General features: G+C 40.1%; 2 protein-coding genes across 2 annotated transcripts in view; both read right to left on the reverse strand.

The window, feature by feature from the left end:
• Positions 1 to 17177, reverse strand: part of LOC308074505 (heat shock protein beta-11-like) — a 150189-nt gene that overhangs the window by 94545 nt on the left and 38467 nt on the right. The window lies entirely within an intron of this gene.
• LOC308074501 (4-galactosyl-N-acetylglucosaminide 3-alpha-L-fucosyltransferase 9-like) lies at positions 4037 to 11534 on the reverse strand. Its single transcript, XM_080413965.1, has 4 exons — positions 11418 to 11534; positions 7460 to 7816; positions 6097 to 6379; positions 4037 to 5696 (listed from the first exon to the last, which is right to left on the reverse strand). Exons 2-4 carry the CDS (start codon positions 7804 to 7806, stop codon positions 5139 to 5141), a joined length of 1188 nt encoding a protein of 395 aa, XP_080270091.1. The 5' UTR covers positions 7807 to 7816; positions 11418 to 11534; the 3' UTR covers positions 4037 to 5138.

Below are 17177 nucleotides of genomic sequence, written 5' to 3' on the forward strand. Positions count from 1 at the left end.
GCCATTGACGGATTTTTTTTTTAATTACGCTAGAGGGTGCTCTTCCTCAACCTATGAATGATCCCTTGACTGCAGAGAAGAATAGAACAAGAAATGACATCATCCCAAAAAAAAAGTAAATGTTTTAGAAACATAAAAAATGCGTTTGAATAACTTTGGTGACTCGTAAAGTAACACGCTCATTACATTGCAGGAGTTGCAGGAGATTTTTAGTAGGCCTGTTGCACATGGTACCTGTACACACAATTGCATCAGGTGAAGACAACAAGACAGCTAAAGGAAATGATCGCTAATAGCTGCCTCAATTCTGTGAAAATAGCAAAATGTGCTTTAAAAAAAAGGTAATATTACCAGAATCACATAGGCCTAGCCCTAAATATAAGAATGTACTCCTGATGTGCCGTATTGTATTACACAGCGGTACAAATTTTAAAACCCAAACAATTCCCACTGTCTTTTTTGTAACACCCTTATATCACAATAAACCATAAATAAAGTCACACCATATACTGTAGAACGCCACCGCGGACAGTCGCTTACTCGCGTCACATGACAATAATAAACAGTCCCACCTTACGGTCCGAACGGCTTCTTCTTACCGCGGTCCCGAGAGTGATATCATTGGTTCTCAAAGTGGGGTCCGGGGACCCCCAGGGGTACTTGAGGGGGTTCCAGGGGGTCCCCAGCTAAATGGTGGATAGGAACCAAATGGACCCTTAAATGGGTCTGTAACTCAGAGCCTACAAATTTGTACACTCAAATTAACATTGATTTTACAATATAAATTGGGGTACCAGGGATAGAAATGCCATTAAATGGGGGTCCGCAGCCTAGTGCATGTCGAACTGGGGCCTGGGGGTCCTTAAAATTAAAATGGTTCAGAATCACTGCTAGAGCCGTAAAAATCTTCTCTTATGGGGTTCCCTGGCATATCTTTTCAAACGGGGGTCCGCGGGCTAATAAGTGTCAATTTGGGGGTCCTTGACATGAAAAAGAACCACTGCGGTAGGCCGCCCCTTAAGTCTGTAACAACACGCATGGATTTATCTCACCCGTCGTTGCTCTGTCTGATTCCACACACCGACCGGCGTCTCTCATTCATAAATCCAGAACTAGAATTCCCGCAGCACAACGGCACGTTCCTTTTCCACACCTCAGTGAAGTTAGCAGCACCCCATATCCATATGATGAAAATATGAATACAAATTTGGTGTCATTCTTTAGTGCTGGATTTGTGCTGCACTGTGCCGTAACTTTTAGAATTTGTGCTGGTATCATTTTTTAAATATCAATATTTATATGGTTTTGAGCTTTGCTGAGCCCAGCTCCCCCCCCCCCCCCCCCCCCCGTTTTTGGCACCAATCGACCACAACAATTGTGCTATTAATTTTTTTATATATCAATATTTATATGGTTTTGAGCTTTGCAAAAAAAAATCGCGCTTGCCCTAAATGTAATTCCTGGGGACGCCACTGAGCAAAGCTCAAAACCCTATAAATATTGATATAAAATTTAAAGAAATAGCACAATTGTTGATTTCAACGGCACAGATTAGAGCACAATGAGCACTAAATAATTAGACCATTTTTTATTCTATTTGAAGCCAAAAACTGGGGGGTGCTGGGCTCAGCAAAGCTCAAAACCATATAAAAATTGATATTTCAAAAATGCACAACAAACCAGCACAAATTATAAAATTTACGGCACAATGCAGCACAAATCCAGCACTAAAGAATATATATTATATTCATATTTTCATCATATGGGGTGCTAACTTCACTGAGGTCTTTTCCACTGGGCTTCTTAATTGTAGGCTGCAGATTACTAGTTTAAACTTTATGACTCAAACACGGTGTAATGCTGGCGCCTAGGAGATCTCTCTCTTCTCCCTGTTGCTTCTGAGACACAGGTTTGTTTGTTCCCCCTCCCCCCCCCGTACCACACCCTCTATTTGTAAAGTCGGGTGGCACAAATCATTTAATCACCCCCCAATCAGACCCATTACCCCTCACGTGAATAGGAAATGTTCATATTGACTCACTCAAGTCACTACACAGTTTCAAACTAGTTTCATATCACTCGATACAATAACATGCATAGGTCGAGCAGATGTTACACATATCAATCGGATACAATAACATCCATAGCTATAAGCAGATACATATAATAACTATAATGTGCATTTGTCACACAACAGCATGTTGTGAGCTTGTAGATCAGTACTTTTTAGCCTATAATGACATGCCCAAAATTGAGATGTCTGGGTTAAAGTGGTAGCTATACTTTCGAAAACCTGGAGACTGGGAAGTTATCCACTGTATACTGACAGGTGGCAGTCCTGAGACAGGCATTAAATGTGGCATGGTCCAAGTATATTCCATGTTTGGGATTTCAATAATTGACAACTATAATAACACTCCACCATCATAATCCATGGTAACCCTCCATCCACAGCCTAGGACCTCCTCCAACCTAAAAGTTAGCTCACGTTTGATCAAAGTTAGGTGCCTTCACATTAAACTATTGTGACACTGCATTCATTCATGAATCACTCATCATGTAGGCCTACATATCTTTTTTGTCTCTCAAGTTTCCTTGTTCCAGTGTTCCATTGGTATTTTATCCTTGACGTTTCCGTGAAAAGCATTTAACATGTAATCATTATGTCTAATAAATCAAAACAAATCAAGTGTACTGTGTAGCTTGTAGGGTGTGTCTTTTTCCATTGTTATGTGTGCATGCCTTGGACTTTTCCATTAACAGAGAATACCTGATCACCAGTGGAATCCACTAGCTAGTAGCTACCATACCTTGCCAAACCAAATGGTTTAGCTGGTAGAACTTGATCTCCTTCTGTCTGCCTTTTGAAAAGCCAGCAATCTCTATATTAGCCATATGATGTATAATATGCACCCACTCACCTTTGCAGCTAAGTGGCCCTTTTGAGGTTGACGCACTGTCTGTAGGCCTACTGATGAGACTCAATTATTATTATCCAAAAATAATTAGGATTTAATTTGTTCCACTACTATTTGCTCTACATTAACTACTGGCTCAGTAGTTCATGCAGACATACTATAGTTTTGAAATGTGCAGCACATTGGAATCCATTCGTATACATTTAGGGCTAGGCCACTGTGCTTTTGGTAAGATGATTATTTTGCATGTCCGTGGCAAAAATGAAATATGAATGAAAATGTCCATCACAAGCTGCCATGGTGATGACCCCTGGTCACAATGTGACACGTTGTGAGCTTGTAGATCGGCTATTTTCAAATAGCCTATGTATAAAATAGGGCTGAAGTGATATGTATCAATGTAATATATTATATTTAATATTCTTTCTGCAAAGTAACTAGTAACTAAAGCTTTCAAATAATTGTAGTGGAGTAAAAGTAGGCCTACAATATTTGCCTCTGGGATGTAGTGGAGTATACTGTAAGTAAAATTATTGAAAATTGGAAATACTCCAGTAAAGTAAAAAAATACCTCCAAATTGTACTTAAGCAATAAGTAGAGAAGCAAAGATTTAAGTTACAAATGTTCGCTTTAAAAAAAATATATATATTCAAGGAATATCCCCAAAAAATATAGCAGATCTACAAGCTCATAGTGGGTGCCGCACTATGAGCTTGTAGATCTGCTATTTTTGAATAGCCAAAGAAATAAAAAAATGACACAGATACTTTCCCGGTCTTAATGGGCTAAAATATCTGAGAGATATTTGCATAGTAGGCCTACAGTACATTGATTGATTGATTGATTGATTGATTGATTGAATACTTAATTAGTCATACATATAAACAGCACTGAGGTACAGTCAGATATTAAGGCTAAAAGGATAACACAAAAAAGTCCCGGGGACTTGTTTCCATTGTGGTCTGTCTTCCTATGTATTCAATTCATCATAATAGCATAAAAAATAACACCAAAATACAATATCATCAACAAATATAAAACACTATGTTCAAGGTTCAAGGTTGTACTTTATTGTTACATCTTGTGTACACGTACATGTAAAACAAGAGTAAAAGAGTAAAACATGTTTTTATTCAGCTTCCTTCAGGCAATGCAGCAGCATCCAAACAAAACTGATAAAATCGTTCCATTTAGCACAGTGGTTCTCAAACATTTGAATTTCAAGGACCCCCAGAACTCTGAGAGTGTACAAATATAATCCTGGTACATTGTAAACAACAACAACAGCATTTTCCCCCCCAGTAGCTGCCACCTAACCTTGTGTAAACAACTTCACAGTATATTCAATATAAAGCAAATTAGGGAGGTGCAGTTCAAGCATAATAGTGCAAGAAAACGACGGTCGGGGGGGGATTAGCGTTTCCCTTTGCCCTGGTTCGTCCATTGTGGTCTGTCTTCCTACGTATTCAATTCGTCAACATAGCATCAAAATAACACCAAAATACAATATCATCAACACATATAAAACACTAAGGGCCCTAATTTTCGCCAGTGCCTTTATCCCTAAACTTCTTTATCATGTTTTAAAAACATTTTCAAATAGTTCAAATAGACGATCTACAAGCTCACACCGTGTCGATGTAGATCGGCTAGTTGAACTATTGGGGGGGGGGGGGGGGTTAAGACTTTGACAGGGGCCAGTTTGGAATTGTAGCCTCCTGAAGGAGTTTTTTAGGGCAGTTTTGAAAGTGAGTAGGGTTTTACACTCCTTTACTCCTTTTGGTAGGGCATTCCACATTTTTGTTGCATAGCACGAGAACGAGTTCATTCCCTTGTTTGTGGCAAATGTGGGTTGGACATGATCAGTGGAGCTGAAAGATCAGTGGAGCTGAGAGTATTTAGACAGGTACATGGGCATGCCAATGTTGTGGTGTATCTTGTAGACCAGGCCCATTGCAAGTTGCCTTACTCTGTCCTCAGCCCTGAGCCATGCACCCTAGCAAAATGAGCAAGTAACATTTTGAACACAGGCATTTTACTTGTAACAGAGTATTTTTATAATGTGGTATTGCTACTTTTACTTAAGTACAAAAAAATTACTACTTTTTTTCCATCACTGGCTGTTTGAAGAAGTAGAAAGCAAAACAAAAAGAAAGGAGAAAAAAAAACCTTTATTATTCAAGTACAGAACTAAACTAGTTACTTTCCACCACTGCTTATTAACCCCAGTACCATTTACTGAGACCATGAAACCGCTGATAGCCTTTGTGCATCTTCAGATGCTGACACGATCTACACACCTGATCGCTGACAAAAAAGTGCTTATGGACCTTGTACCTCTCTCTCCACTGGAAGTAGAGCATGTACTCGGTGTGGTTGCCGTCCAGGTAAACCAGCCTCTCCGCCAGCTCCTTCGGGCCGCCGGCGAAGTCGTCCACGTGGATGAAAGAGTCTCCCGGAACGTGGTCCTCGTAGTTTGTCCTCGAAGGGCCCAGGACCACGGGCACGGCCCCCATCCTCAGAGGATCGAACAGTTTGTCCGACATGTAGTCCCTGTCGACGGAGTTCTCCCACGACAGGTAGAACTTGCAGCCGTGCATCACCTTGACGTACTCTTCGGGAGTCACGGCGCGATTGAAGGCTCTCCCGTACAGCTCCATCTTGACGTGGTTTTTCATCTCCTCGTAGACCTGGACTCTTTTGTGCTGCGGGTTCCAGTTGCTCACGATCCAGCACACCAGCTTGTCCTTCTCTGGCAGCTTGAAGCTCTCGTCCTCCTGTGTCACCATCACACATTTAAGTTGATGATTAATTGTATAATTGCGATTAACGATTGTAATTGTGTGTTTGGCCATTGGCCATTATTGGAACATTATGAATACAAAATACATTTCCGTTTGCTTTTTAGGCTTCGTAATACAAAATTGCACAGGCTATAGATATGACAAATAACTTCATTATGCAAAGAAATTATTCACATATTTAGTAAGTTTATACATTTGAAAATATACAGCTGATCTACAATAGCTGATCTACAAGCTTACAACGCGTCACAAAGTGACGCCTTGTAAGCTTGTAGATCTGCTATTTCTGCTTTTTTTAATATTTGAAAATGTGTGAACATTTTTCGACATGGAAACGATTATGACGTTTATGTGATAACTGTGACAGGCCTACCTGTGTCACCGGGGTGAGGTACCCATAAGGCACCGGGATGTGAGAATCCAGCCGATAGCTGCTGGTCAAATTGAACAAGTCGTTGAGTGCAGGGATGTTGTTGGAATTAGTCGGCGACTCCCAGTTAAACCAGATCCACTTCTGGAACCAGGGACGTGGCTCTGGCGGCATGTTGGCCAGCCCGCCGTGGATGTCTCTGTGGTGGAACAGGACGGCGTGCGCCTCGTGGTAAATGCTCCGGTCGTCCGTCAGCCGACATCCTTCCATGTCCAACTCGCTGCACCTGAGACAGTGGTGGAAAAAGTACTCAGTATTCACGTTTTGGCCTATACAGTTCAAGAGTTATAGGCCAAAGTGTGAATCTGCTTGTTACAGAACCACCATGAGGCTGATTTGAAAAATGTAGGGTGGCATTTCTTCCTTGGCCTAGTGGGGATGAGCGTACAAAGTTTCACGGAAATCGGAGGCTGCATTCATGAATATTTACCAATGGATCGAATGCCCCCGCCCCCTAGTTAAAAATCACTATAACGATAGAAAGCATTACATGATTTTTTTTTTAACGCTCATCTTTTAATTATTATCATTACAAACAAAAAAAATTATCCTTGTTGTAAAAAACCAAAGTTGTCCTTTAAAGAGATAGTTCACCCCAAAATGACTTTTTTCCTATCGATTAGTCACCCCATGGCGACTTGAATTCATGGATATTTTATTGTTTTTGTCGCATTCCTAAGGCAATAATTTGATGACCAGCCGACCGGTAGGCAGCGGGTCCGGTAGGAGACACAAGGGAGACTCTTTGTGTCTCCTACCGGAACCGCTGCCGGTCATCAAATCATAAAGAATATCCAGTATTCAAGTCTCCATGGGGTGACTAATCCATAGGAAAAAAAGTCGTTTTGGGGTGAACTATCCCTTTAAGTAAAAGTATCAATACTGCAATGTAGAAACACTCTGTTACAAGTAAAAGTCTGGAATTAAAAATGTACTTGAGTAAAAGTTGTACAAGTATTGGTATTAAAATGTACTTAAAGTACCAAAAGTAGAAAGTATACTCATTATGCAGAATGTCACATTTCACAAGTTTTCAAATGTAGAAAATGTCTAAAAAATCTTTACAACATGGTTGATGTATGTTTTGTAACAATAATCCAAATCTACAAAGTAACTAGTAACTAAGTTTTCTAATAATTGTAGTGGAGTAAAAAAGTATAATATTTGCCTCTGAGATGTAGTGGAGTAGAAGTAAAAGTACTGAAAATTGGAAATACTCCAGTAATTTAAAACAAATACCTCAAAAGTGTACTTGAGTACAGTACTTGAGTAAATGTACGTACTGTAGTTACTTTACACCACTGACCTGATGTTAGCCTTGACGCCAAACGGCCAGAACCACATCAATATCAGAATGTCCTCCTCCGTGTGAACGGACTGTGGACTGATCTGCCCGTCTGATGAGCAGTTTGGGTGAAGGACCTGAAGGGACGTGTTCACCATGTCCTCTGGTCCTGGTGGTGGGGAGACCCTGTCCTCTGGTCCTGGTGGTGGGGAGACCCTGTCCTCTGGTCCTGGTGGGGAGACCCTGCAGAGGCTGAAGGAGGTCAGGTTGATGTCTAGGTAACTCACGAGATACGACAGGAAACACACAAGCACCAGGAAGCCGATGCACAGGCGTTGTCGAGTGACCTGGAACCATGATGAGGTCATGGTTATAGCTCTGTGAGAGAGAAGACGGAGAGGCAGTCACTTCATTACAACATCTATACCAGGGGTGGGAAACTTCGATGATGTAGAGGGCCACTATGTTTCCACACTCACTCCTGAGGGCCACATTGCATTATACTGTCGGGCAGACACCTCTTATCTCCGTATTTTAACTTTTTTCGTAAATTAATGCCCTTCTAAGTCACACAAAAATAGCAAAAATAGCCGATCTACAAGCTATCTAATTCGCCCTTCTATGTCACACAAAAATAGCAAAAATAGCCGATCTACAAGCTCAAAACGCGTCGCGGTGCGACACGTTTTGAGCTTGTAGATTTGCTATTTTTGAATTGGATCCAGATTTTTTTTTTGCTATTTTTTAATTAGAATCCTGAAAAGTAAAATTCTTATTTAAATTCAAATGCATTTAGTTATACTTATGTTAACTTTATAAACTTAAGTACATATACATTGGATATAAAAATAACAGAATTGTAATACTAGTCATTAATTACTTACAATTAATTACTACCCACTGCATAAGAATTCAGATAATGTAATAAACTATATTCCACAGCATAATAATATAGATAATAAAATAAATTACTATCCACACTCCACAGCATAATACTATAGATAATAAAGTAAATTACTATCCACAGCATAACATTACAGATTACTAGAAAAAGTGCTCCTCAGAGCACAGGTCTCCGCCAGGTCAGGTAGGTTATTGTGGACGAGGTCACAATGTGGCCTCGTCTATAATAGACCAATGTGCTAAGGCGCTATAATAGACCAATGTGAAAATGGTGCCATTTATTCTAAGGCTTTTCACGGCAATCGGACACTGCATTCATGATTTGAGGCATTTCTTTTAAAAAAAATAACAAAAATAACAGGCGCTATAACAGGCCAATGTGAAAAGGGTGGCATTTCTTCTCGGCCTAGTGAGAATGTGTGTGCAAAATGTCATGGAAATCGCACGTTTCTCAGCGACCGGGCCAACAGTGCCGGAGATTAGCTGTTTGTTCACAGACAGACGGACACACGGACACACGGACGGACTGACGGACAGGGTGCAAAACATAGTCTCTTCTCTGTCTTTCGGCCTGGCGGAGACAATAAAATAAATTACTATCTACATCATAAGAATATAGATAATAAAATAAATGTGTATCCATGGCATAAGAATACAGATAATAAAATAAATGACTATCCACACTCCAAAGCATACAAATGTATTATTATTCACAGCATAATAATATCAAACTTTTTCCTGGCTCAACATTTCTCAGTCCTCACAGTCCCTCCTACTCTTACACACAGACAAAAAGAAAAAAGAAAAGAAGCCTATTTTCCAAATATATTATTTTGTTTCTCTGGAAACATGATTCCTGTTCTCTGGGTGCATTTACCACACTGACACACCATGGGAGTTCAGTAAACACTCAGGAGGAGGAAGAGGATAGGAGATCTGAAAGAAGCTATTGGCCAGCACAAGTTCACCGGCCACGTACGTGCCCTCTTCCCAGTGAGTGGTGACCTGCTATGCATAGACAAGATCAGCTCATGACCACACTCAAAAAACTGCCCAACCAGGAGAGGACTACCGGCTACAAAACTGCCCTAAAAGAGTACCTTCAGGTGGCTACAATTCGAAACTGGCCCTCGAAACTTTTTTTTCCTCAATTCTAAACTGTTTATATGATGTTCTGCATAGTAGTGTATATCTGTCTGTCATGTAATGTCACTATGAATTGAGTACAAAAGGACTCCATTTGAAACAAGCCAATAGGCTGGGCTTTTTAATCCTTTTTAGTTTTTAGTTGACCTTGTATTTAAACTGTACTTTCATGTGCTTTTTTTTCTGTAAACTTCTAAACAAAAGTATTCAATCTATCAATCAATCAATGATGACTTTGACAATGCTGAACAGCAACCACAAAATACAACCAGTACAAAAGTATTGGCATCAAAATGTACTTAAAGTACCAAAAGTAAAAGTACTCATTATGCAGAATGTCCCATTTCAAGTTTTCAAATCTATAAAAATCTTTTGAAAATAGCGACGCATTGTGAGCTTGTAGATCGGCTATTTTCAAATGGCCAAAATGTATATAGGGCTTAATGTATGTTTTGTAATAATAATCTAAATCTACAAAGTAACTAGTAACTGAAGTTTTCAAATAATTGTAGTGGAGTAAAAGTACAATGGAAGAGATTCCAGGGTGGCAAGCCTTCAACAACTTGCCATGTGGAAGACGACTCGCATTAGTGGAAAGTTTCAGCAAAACAGTTCCTGTCAAACAGGATCAAAAGATCAAGATCAAAGATGTCTATCTCGCCAAGAAAGTCCAATACTCTTTCAAGGGAAAGACAAAGTTTTCATAGTCACTTCAAGGCTGGATATCCTCTCAAACACAATCTTCATATAGCACTAGTGGTAGTGCGCCTTGCCGAACCATGTGGCCCATAGGATGTACAAGTACAAGTAACCCCGACCTCCCAATCTCAGGGTGGACACTCTAACCACAAGACACTGAGCTGGTAGCTCACACAAAGAGGCTGGATAGTCCTGACCTGCACAGCCTGGATGCTGTCTGAAGAGGAGCAACACATCTCTGGATTGAGTTCAGACACTGATGTCTTTTTCCCTGTGCCTCAACGAATAATGTCTGGTTCCTCAAAGAACTATGCAAAAATATATACAGTTTCCCTAGAGGTATGAGGAAAATTTAAAACCATTCACTAAATAATATGGTTCTTAATAACCTTTTTAAATAACACATTATTTGTCTGCGTGTAACATGAGCAATAAATAAAGCATGAATACTAATAATAATGTTCTGTAGCCTACTACTGAATGCTACATGATAAAAAAAAGTTAATTTCCAATCAGCAGTGGTTTGAATTAGGGTTGGGACTTTAACTGATTAATTTCGATTAATAAATTACAGAAAATTAACGCGATTAAAAAAATTCTTCGCATTTTAATCACGCTTAGTTTTTGCACCACAGAACCTTACTCACTGGACGAGTTTCAGGTGTACTGATGCAAAGCAAAGCAAAGCAAAGCAAAGCAAAGCAAAGCAAAGTTTGTTGTTTACCCAGGGTGTTGGACTAAGTGCGATCATACCTGTGCACCAACCAACAGACAACAAACCCCAGTGCACACAATGGGAGAAGAAGTCGATCAGACTGCTTCGCTTGGCCCAGAGGATGGGAAATTTAGATTTAAAAAACTCTGACGGAAGCATGGACCTGAATCTATTCCTAAAATTGCTGCACTTTATGGCAAAACTTGCACTGATCTGTTGTTCAGTACCACCTTGATAAAAAAACAGCTATATTTTGTTGCTTAAACTTATGTATTGACTCATTGATTAACTCATACACCAAAATCTGTTTTAACTGAAAATAAATTGTCAAATATTGATATGCGATTAAAATGCGATTAATTTCGATTCATTAATTACAAAGCCTCTAATTAATTAGATTATTATTTTTAATCCAGTCCCAGCCCTAGTTTGAATACTATCTTTTGTAATGAACATGAAAACATAGAGACATTTTATCATTATTATAATCATTATTATTATTATTATTGTTCTCACCTGGATATGAAAGCTGCTGAAAACAAAACACCAGCAGAAACCTGTCTAAAGAACTAATCCCACATAACGCTGTTCACCCGGCCTCAGCCAGTACTTTGTGATGTGTTTTGCATCATGGTGTTGCTTCAACAGACAACATTTGCAGTGGCGTAAAGTAACTAAGTACATTTACTCAAGTACTGTACTCAAGTACAATTTTGAGGTACTTTTACAATTACTGGAGTATTTCCAATTTTCAGTACTTTTACTTCTACTCTACTAAATCTCAGAGGCAAATATTATACTTTTACTCCATTACAATTATTTGAAAACATACATAATAGATTTTGATTATTATTACAAAACATACATGAACCACTTCAGCCCTATTTCGGCCATTTGAAAATAGCCGATCTACAAGCTCACAATGCATCGGCTATTTTCAAAAGATTTTTAAACATTTTATACATTTGAAAACTTGCAAAATGGGACATTCTGCATAATGAGTACTTCCTTCTTTTGGCACTAAGTACATTTTGATACTAATACTTTTGTACTTTTACTCAAGTGAATTTTGAATTCCGGACTTTTGCTTGTAACAGAGTACTTCTACATTGCAGTATTGATACTTTTACTTGACATGTGAGTATTCCACCAGTGATCATTTGCATCATTAACCCATTTAGGCAGGCATCTGTCATTGTAGATTTTAGCTTTAGCCATTCTTTTATACTTTGACTATTCAAAAATAACAGATCTACAGCTTGCAGATCAGCTTGTAGTTTGTAGATCTGCTATTTTTGAAAACATCATGAACATTAAATGTGATTAAAAGATTTTCACAAGTTGTGCAAATCTTTGAAAATATATATTTTTTTAAAGCAATATTTTTTTGGACATAAATACAAAATATGTCCGTGACCAAATACAATATAATTTAGTTTTTTGGATTTAGAAGACATTTGTACTTGTAGATGCGTTCCTGGGTTGAATGGGTTAAACTGACTTTGGGTGTGGCTTATCTGAGGTCTCTGTCTCACTGACACTAGAGCAACAGCCTCACTGTTCATTCACCCTTTTGTAGAAAGTACTCTTATGCAATGTATAAAGATCTTTTGAAAATAGCAGATCTACAAGCTCACAATGCGTCGCATTGTGAGCTTATATATATATATATATATATATTCAAATATTTGCACACATGTTCACGATTTTCAAAACATTGCAGATCTACAAGCTTGTAACGAGCCTGTACATCTTTTTTTGAAGCTTCAGTCTGATATCAGACTATAGGACAAAAGACCTGCTTGATCTGTTTGCATAATGTAGGAGCGTCAGGCAGGGTGCAGCGGACAGCACGGCACACGTGATCTTTTATTCAAAATCATGCCATTGTAGATCTGTTTGTACTGTAGATCTGTAATCATCTGTCAGCACCATTCAACCTGTGTGTGGCTCTGCTGCATTCCTTGCTTTCGCGACTAAGACCGTTTCGGCGGCCGCAACCGTAGCAGATAGAGACATGAAATAAAGAAAAAACATTTGAGAGGATAAAACCTTGACATTTATTGAGAATTACTTTCCTTTCGGGTTGGGGTTAGTTCAATGTTCATTAAAGAAAATTCTAACAAAGGAAATGATAAAATATTATGTATAAAAGAAAAAAGATGTGTACACACTTCAGTGATTTGTTCACAAGTGGCAGTGGACAAAAAATAAACAAAGTGGCACTGTTAAGGGCAAATGGCAGTCCAAGAACAGCCATGTTTTCAATACAAAGGTGGGCTGCGTACATAATACTGTTTACTAACTAGTGTACTAACTAGTTATATAGTTGTTGTCGGGCAGAAACCTCCTATCACCATATTCTAACTTGTGTTTTTTTGTAAATTAACCCATTCGATCCGGGAACACATCTGTCATTTTAGATTTCTTTGGCTATTCAAAAATAGCAAATCTACAAGCTTGTAGCGCAGCACAGAGTGCCGCGCTACGAGCTTGTAGATTTGCTATTTTTGAAAAGATCGGGAAAAAAATTGCAAATCTTTGAATATATATATTTTTAAAGCAAATATTTGTCAAATATTTTGTTCCAGGGACCCCCCAGAAGCAAAGATTTGAGTTACAAATGTTCGCTTTAAATATGTATTTAAGGATTTGCACAAATTTTCAGGATTTTTCAAAAAATTGCAGATCTACAAGCTAGGGTTAAACATGTGCTCATGCGGAAATCTTAATAAACATAAACGTAATAATAAAATAAAATAACTCACTGTACCGTTTGCCATCATCATCCTACTGAATTGAATTGAATTGAAAACATCCAAAAAAAGATTTTCAATTAAACAAACCAACTGGATGTGGCAGTGCAATTATTTACAATTTAGGCATTTAGCAGACACTCTTAGTCTTAACCCAGAGCCATTTACAGTAAACAAGGTAAACACGAGGTAATACATCAAAGGCATAGAAAATCTATAGGATCATCGGTAATCCAAGAACCTACCATCAGTCTAAACAGTATAATATAAAAGAAAAATAGATAATTCTGTACATTGAAACTATACAAACTAAAGGCCTTTGCAGACAGGGTGCGATTATTCAATCAGTTTTTACCGCATGCGAAAAGACACACAAATCGAACTGGGTTCGATTGAAAAAAAAAAAGCACCGCCGCAGCCACTTGCCGGCAAATTGGGAGCCGGTGTGCATGAGGTCATAGAGAACCATATGTTCTTTTTAAAAAATGATATTGTCCGTTTTTTCGCACCCTGTCTGCAAAGGCCTTAACGGATGCCAGGGCAAGGTATAAGTGTAACTCGGGCTTTTAGTAAAGGGTTGGAATCCAACATTGAGGAGCCGGACTCGTTTCCATCACGGTTTTAAGGGGTTTGGGTTCTTTATAGACAGGGGTGCACATAAAATAACTGGTGCGCAAGTGCGCATGCGTCGTCAAAATGCATGCTGCACGGCACATCAGACGAAGGGAGGCGCTCTCGCGTACCAACAGCTGGGACCGCTGGGACAGGAATTTACTTCCTGAAGACACACTCACACATTCACGCTGATGCACGCGTCCGCCCAATACGCGCCCCATACACACCCATGGGCGGAGGGGGAGGGGACGCATGCTGCTAGGGGTGTGCCGATATATAATATATATATATATATAATAAAAAAGGTGTCACACTATTGCCCTATTTGGATTCAAAACGGCTATTGTAGCTGAAAAGCTACAAGTTTGCATGTCTGAATAATGCAAAAACAGAATTATTTGTTTGCATTTGCTTTTTTTCCACCCCATATATTTTCATAATAAAAAAGTGCCATATATCGTATCGTATCGATATCGTATCGATGTCGTGAGCCCAATATCGTATCGTTTCATGAAATTAGTGTATCGGCACACCCCTACATGCTGCACATGTGTGAGTGTGGCCTCGAATCCTGACACAGCGCACACAGCAAGCTGCTGGCTGCGTTACAGGCACTCGTCACCGATGACGAACAACGCATCGTGATGTGGTGCAAAATATGCCGTGAGCATCCCAATCTGGCGTATAAAAGCAGCGCCTTTTATACAGGGACAAAGAATTTCAGTCCCCCAGCTTTTGATAAGCATGAGAAAAGCAAAGCGCACATCAACATAGTGCAAACAATTGATATCGGAGTCGCCCTCTTGGCGAGGCTTGGAGTTAATGTCAGGAGTGCTAATCATTCACGAGAAGCGGGGTCCCGCTGCTCCGCATCACGCAGACCCATTGCACAGACAAGTTATCCATGTATCCCTCTTTTATCCATCCTGCGAGACGTGTCGCGGTAAAATGTATTCATTTCTTTATTTGGTGCGCACCAAGTAACATATCCAGGCGCTCCCCTGAGAACTAGACCAACGAAGTTATGTGCACCCCTGTTTATAGAACAATTCAAATCAATGAAAAGGTTCTTTCTGGAACCAAAAAATGGTTCTTCTATGGGATCACTCTGAAGAACCAGTTTTGGTTCCAGTTGACACGTTTATTTTTCTGTGTGTATGTGGACTTTAATTTCAAGGACCACCATAACTCTAAGAGTGTACACACGGGTCCATTTGTACACTCACAGAGTTACTGACCTCTAAGGGTCCTCTTGGAACCCCCTCAAGTAACCCAGGGGGGTCCCTGGACCTAACTTTGAGAACCACTGCAATAATATTTATGCAATACTGTGTGTATGATAAACAGAATTATATTGAAGGCCAAAATTATATAAATTTGACATTTTAGGCATTTAGCGGAAGCTCTTAATCCAGAGCGGTTTACAGTAAGTAAGGTAAACACGAGGTAATACGTACATCAAATGCATAGAAATAGTAATCTAGGATCATAGGTAAACCAAGAACCTATATCATCAGTCTAAGCAGTATAATGTTAAAAAAAAAAATCTGTACATTGAAACTATACAAACAAAAGGATAGGATGCCAGGTCAACACACAAAACTGGCATCTGTCTACATAACATGCTATCTAAATTACATTTTATTTTAACCTTTGCATAAGCCTGCAAGAACGTCAAGGTTAGGGCAAGTGCTACGGGCTTAAGAGTCTGAAGGAATACAAGAACGCTCGCCGCAAAACACGCTCGCTCCGCGTCTAATCCGGCGACCTCTGAGCGGTTGCCAGTCGCCACCGGGTATTCCTGAACGTAACCTCAATAAAACTATGCTTAAAACTAACCTTATTCCTAAACGTAACCTCAGTAAAACTATGGCTAACCCTAAACTTATTCCTAGCCTTAACCTCAGTAAATCGAATACAAGAATACAAGAACCGCTAGGGTTCACAAAATGGGGGCCGTGTGTGTTTTGTGGCGAGCGTTCCGGTTACCGTCTGAGGAGGTGAGTGTTCAGATTACGGGCGGAAGATTGGGAGTGAGTCTGCTGTTTTTAACTGCAATGAGGAGTTCGTTCCACAGTTTGGGAGCCAGGAGGGAGAAGAGTCTGGGACGCGTGGAGCGTTGGTTCCACGCACGTTTTAGCGAAGGTTCTGACAGCTTCCCTGTGTTAGCTTATCTCAGTGAGCGGGAGGGGTTGTAGTGTTGGATCAGGCTTTGAAGGTATGGGGGGCCATACCTTTGGCTGCTTCGGAGGTCAACGTCAGTGTTTTGTACTCAGTAACGGGGGGGGGGAAGCATGTGGACATTCTGGATCATTTATGTTGATTCTTAAAATACAGGAATCGTTAAAGAGAAGTTAAGTTAAGGAGTCAGACCATTAAGAAGGAATCGGGACGCTGTGGGCGCTGGGGGGCGTGTCTTCTCCTCCGCGTCATCAGCGCCCATACCCTAGGAGGAGGACTACCCTCAGAGTTGGCGAAAGGGCCTACTCTGTGTGGAGTTTGCATGTTCTCCCCGTGTCTCCTAGGGTAGTTAATACCCTCACAAAAACATGTAGTAATCCTGGTCGCCATACCGCCTCCCCCATGACAGCCAGGGCGCCTGATGGAGGGGAAAGGAACTGTCACCTGACCCCCCTGTCAGGTGACAAGAAGGTCAGTTGGCTCTCATGCATTGAAGGAGGCATGAGCTCGGCTCTGGGCTCCCTAGGCTGGTGGGGGGAGTGTAGCGCCCAGGATCACTTAGAAAATTGTCACCGGGTGAAAAAGGGGTTACAAAATCGTGGGATGAAAAAAAAGAAGGAATCAGACCATTAACTCTTTAACTGCCAACGACGAGATGTCTCTCCATGTTTTGCAATGGTGCATGTTTTCAGTGGTTTTGCGATAGAGGGCGCTCCTCCGCAGC

The sequence above is a fragment of the Gymnoscopelus braueri genome, assembly GCF_963280865.1.
Source record: "Gymnoscopelus braueri genome assembly, chromosome: 19".
In the NCBI taxonomy this organism is placed as follows: Eukaryota; Metazoa; Chordata; class Actinopteri; order Myctophiformes; family Myctophidae; genus Gymnoscopelus; species Gymnoscopelus braueri.

Coding starts and splice junctions, on each gene's coding strand:
- LOC308074501 (XM_080413965.1), bottom strand. CDS start 7,806: ATGACCTCATCATGGTTCCAGGTCACTCGACAACGCCTGTGCATCGGC. Junction 6,380..7,459: donor GGCGTCAAGGCTAACATCAG/GTCAGTGGTGTA, acceptor CCACTGTCTCAG/GTGCAGCGAGTTGGACATGG. Junction 5,697..6,096: donor ACCTCACCCCGGTGACACAG/GTAGGCCTGTCA, acceptor ATGGTGACACAG/GAGGACGAGAGCTTCAAGCT.